This window comes from Gossypium arboreum, chromosome 10 (genome assembly GCF_025698485.1).
Source record: "Gossypium arboreum isolate Shixiya-1 chromosome 10, ASM2569848v2, whole genome shotgun sequence".
Taxonomy (NCBI): Eukaryota; Viridiplantae; Streptophyta; class Magnoliopsida; order Malvales; family Malvaceae; genus Gossypium; species Gossypium arboreum.
Genome location: NC_069079.1, coordinates 12,004,879 through 12,009,060, shown reverse-complemented (window position 1 = coordinate 12,009,060; position 4,182 = coordinate 12,004,879). Strand labels below are relative to the sequence as shown.

Below are 4,182 nucleotides of genomic sequence, written 5' to 3'. Positions count from 1 at the left end.
TTCTCCGAGGTGTATACATCTTCCTCTTCAGTAAATTCAAAGAACTCCAGCTCTTTGTTGTCCATTAGACCCTATACCAGGGCTCTGAATTCATTACATCTCTCAATCTCGTGATCTTTCTCATTGTGGAATTCACAGTAGTTCCTCGCCTCTCGTAATTTGTTCCCCAAACCCTGTGTAATTAACCCTCTTTCCACCATTTTCCTCCAAACCTCTCTCAACAAGGTTCTTACTTCTGCAACATTCAACTTAATTCTCCTCCCCATATTCTCGACTATCTCGTTTACCCTATTATCAGTATGATTGGGTAACGGATTTCCTACACCAAGTGCATCATCGAATTTCACAACACCCATTTTGATGAGCCTTTCGACTAACCTTTTGAAAGAGGTGTAGTTCTCTATCGAGTGTCCCACGATTCTCGCATGATATTTACTTGAGCACTTGTATCATACCGCTTGGGTTATGGGGGTTGCAATAGTTGTAAGTAGAAAAGGGGTTACAACGTGTGCATCAAATAAACTTTTGTACAACTCCCGATGTTATTGGAATAGGAGTAAATTGGAACTTCTCCGTGTTCTGCTTTGTATTGGGCTCTTTCCTTAGTGAAGCCTACTGGCCTGTGGCTACCGTTTTAAACTGGTTTACCGTGATTGGTTTTGCATAACCCACGCTCATATTACTAACCTCGTTTTCTCTCTTCTTCGGGGTCGACCTCCTGGTGCTTTCCTTAGCCTTTATCTTTCTACACCTTATCGCATTCTATATCATTTCACCGTACATCACTATGTCCGCGAAACTCTTAGTTGCGTTTCTCGGCATGTGATTAATAAATTGTGTTTTTAGAGTATTAATGAAGAGCATGGTTGTTTCTTTTTCCAGCAGCGGCGGTTGGACTTGTGTAGCAACTTCCCTCTACCTCTGAGCATATTAACTGAAACTTTCACTCGACTTTTTCTCCATGTTCTGTAACGTGATCCTATCAGGCGCTATGTCTGTCACATGGCCATATTGCTTCATGAAGGCCTGTACTAAGTCCTTCCATGATTTAACTTAGATACAACTCAGCTGATTGTACCATTTGGTCGCAGCTCCAGTCAAACTATCCTGGAAACAGTGAATCAATAACTGATCATTATCGACATGACCAGTCATCCTCCGACAAAACATCGTGATGTGAGCCTCAGGACAGCTGGTTCTGTTGTATTTTTCAAACTCTGGTATTTTGAATTTCGGAGGGAGTACCAAATTTGGGACCAGGCTCAAGTCCTTAGCATCCATTTCGCAATTATAATCAGCGCTTTCCAACGCCTTGAATTTCTCTTGCAACCATTTCTATCGGTCTTCCAATTGCTTTGAGAGGTCTGCTCTTACCCTTTCTGTATCCGCTATATCATCAAAGTCAGAGACTACAGGACTTGCCCGATTGTCTTCAAGGTTGGAACACGAGCCCGTTAGAAAGTTTATTGGTACCGAAGTACCAGTCTGACATTGGGGTCTGATATTGACAGACACTCTTTGAGGTGGTGCTTGGGCATTCATTAGGGTGAAAGCTGGAGGGTAAGCAAGGTCCTCGCTGTCATCCTTAGTATTGATCATATGACTCTTCCCTTTTTTCGGCCTTCCAACTAGTAACTGGGTCAATTGGCTCCTCACATTCTTTTGAGATTCTAGCATATGATCCTTCATATCCTGCTGAATTTTGGCCAACTGTTCTTGCATCTGTACTTACAGTTGATCCTGCATCTCTTTCTGCTTTTGCTCCAATTTTTCCAACCTTTGATCCATAGCTTTGGTTTTTTTTTTCGTGTGTAGTATTGATGTTCCAAGGTAACTATAATACGATTTCCAATTAATTAGGGTTCTTTTGTGAAATTTAATGCACATGATACGATGAAATGCAAATGCATGATATGAATGCAAAACTAAAAAAACATCGATTCTGATCCAATTCCATTTAGAAACTTTATTAGAAGACAAAAACCATTACATAAAACAAATCATATATACGACTTTGCCCTAATGCTCAAAGTTTTAATTATTTTAAGAAGGCAAGCCGGCTTACGACCCCAGTCTGACTCTATCTCATACTTTACACTTAGCACGTCAGCCTGAACCGCTAAAGTCTGTAAATGATTAGCCACTTCTCGAATCTGAGCTACAACTTCGCCCATGATGTAATCCCTATCCCTGACCTGGTCTTGCGACCGACGGAGCTGTTCCTTCTACTGTTCATTGTTCGACTTAAGGAATTCAATTCGAAGTTCACAGTTCTGTAGCGCAGTCTCGAGTTCTTCTACCTTTCCTTTCAAATCCTCGATCCTACTCAGGCTGGCTCTTAATTCAATGTCAGAGTTACGACCACAATACTGATGCAGTGCCTTTTCTAACTCCACTACCCGAGCTACTAACATCTCCTTCTCATCTTGGCCCTCAACCAAGCTCTTTTTTAAGGCGTTTTCACGTGCTCGAGTGTCGTGGAACCTCTTCTCCCACTGATCAGCTCTAGCCTTCTCTTTTTTAATTTCCTGTCGCCACTGCTCTAATGTCTTTCCCAATCCGGCAGTTCTCATCGACATACGCAGCTTTTTATAATTAGTCTTCAAACTGTCCAAGTCTTATTCAACTTTTCTTTTCCCTTTTCTTAACTTTTCGGCCTCGAGTTTTTGAACATCGACATCTAACCTCAAATGTATCTTTTTCTCCTCCAATTGTTCTATCTTTTTTCCTAACTCTGAATCTCTCTTCAAAATCCTGTTTTATGATTTCTAGCTCGGAAAAAATTACTTGCAAGTATTCTTCCATCAATTGAACGCCCTCTAAACTTGGCCCAGGGATAATATCATTGATCCTTTTACTCAACCACCCATTGTATTCAGGAGTCGTCATTGATATTACAACCAATCTTTTCATCTGGCGTGTCTGTTTCCAAGCATCAGATATCTCTCGAACCTTCTTCTTATAATTGTCCTCTCTATACGAAAACTCACACTGGGCTAGTCCATGTGTCATCGGTATAAAATGTCTTGATCTCTATTGCCTTAAAACGAGCAAAAGGGCATATCCAACAGCTCCCCAAATTCCAGGCAGAGGTACCCATTCAAAACTCCTACACTGGTAGAAGATATCGTTAAGAACCAACCAAGGAGCTTTCCACTCAACGTCCTCTTCCTGGAGATTTCGAAGGAGCGCGATCAAATTCTCTTCTGATATGTCATCTCTCTTGAGCGTGGCTGTTATCTCCTTTAACGGGGAGTAATTCTCGGAGAAAACCCGATGGGAAACTTTATCCACCTTCCAGAAATGGCTGTGGAACCAAGCTAACAATAACTGCGCGCACCCTATAAATCTACCTTCACCTGTCCTCCGACATGCACTCAAAGATTTGAATGCCTCGGCTAGAATTACCGGTACCGGTGTGACCCTTTTGTCAAGTCGATCAAACAAGTCGGCAACTGCTTCATCTGTATGCCTTAAAGCTTTGGGGAAAATTACCAAACCATAAATACTTAAGGCGAAGACGTCAACTTTCTTCATTATATTCGGATGTGCTATGATCAGGTCCCTCAAACTCACCCAAGGAGTGCATTTACCGTCACCTTTCTGCTGAATTCGGGCTGTAACCCACTGTTCATTCATCCCAGTGATACTCATTAATTTCTTTACAAAAGCTGGGGCATTAGTAGCATTGGAATAAGTTTTGTCGACTTGAATCATTGGACAACGAAGCAAAGTTGTATACTCCTCCATAATAGGCACCAAGTCCACCTTCCCAAAGGTAAAACAACTATATTCAGGGTTCCAAAACTGAGCCATAGCCCGAAACAAGTGCTTGTCCACCTTGATATCGAGCAGGTAAGGTAAATCGTCATAATTTTGATAGAACAGCTACTTAGTCTAATCATCCCAACAGGCCCATATATCCCTCAATTCCCGGAACTCATTTTGTGTATATCCCTCAGCTAGGCTATCCCTTTTCTCAAGTTGCATCTTCTCTGACTACATACGGACAGTCGCATTTAGAGGTGATCATGGGCCGGGCCGGGCCAAGATAAAATTTTAGGTCCGTCTACTAGGCCCAGGCCCAGCCCGGCTCGAAATATGGGCCTAAAATTTTGTCCAAGCCGACCCGAAATAAAATTACTAAGCCCGAGCCCATATTAATTTTTTTCTTATTTTATT

General features: G+C 41.9%; 1 protein-coding gene across 1 annotated transcript; it reads right to left on the bottom strand.

Annotated features, from left to right (window-relative positions):
- Nucleotides 1-3,033: 3,033 nt before the first annotated feature.
- Nucleotides 3,034-3,816, bottom strand: LOC108487971 (uncharacterized). Its single transcript, XM_017792297.1, has one exon. The coding sequence runs from the start codon at nt 3,814-3,816 to the stop codon at nt 3,034-3,036; it is 783 nt and encodes a 260-aa protein (XP_017647786.1).
- Nucleotides 3,817-4,182: the final 366 nt, after the last annotated feature.

What these genes read in the sequence shown, in the direction of transcription:
- LOC108487971 (XM_017792297.1), bottom strand. Translation starts at nt 3,816, where the DNA reads ATGGCTCAGTTTTGGAACCCTGAATATAGTTGTTTTACCTTTGGGAAG.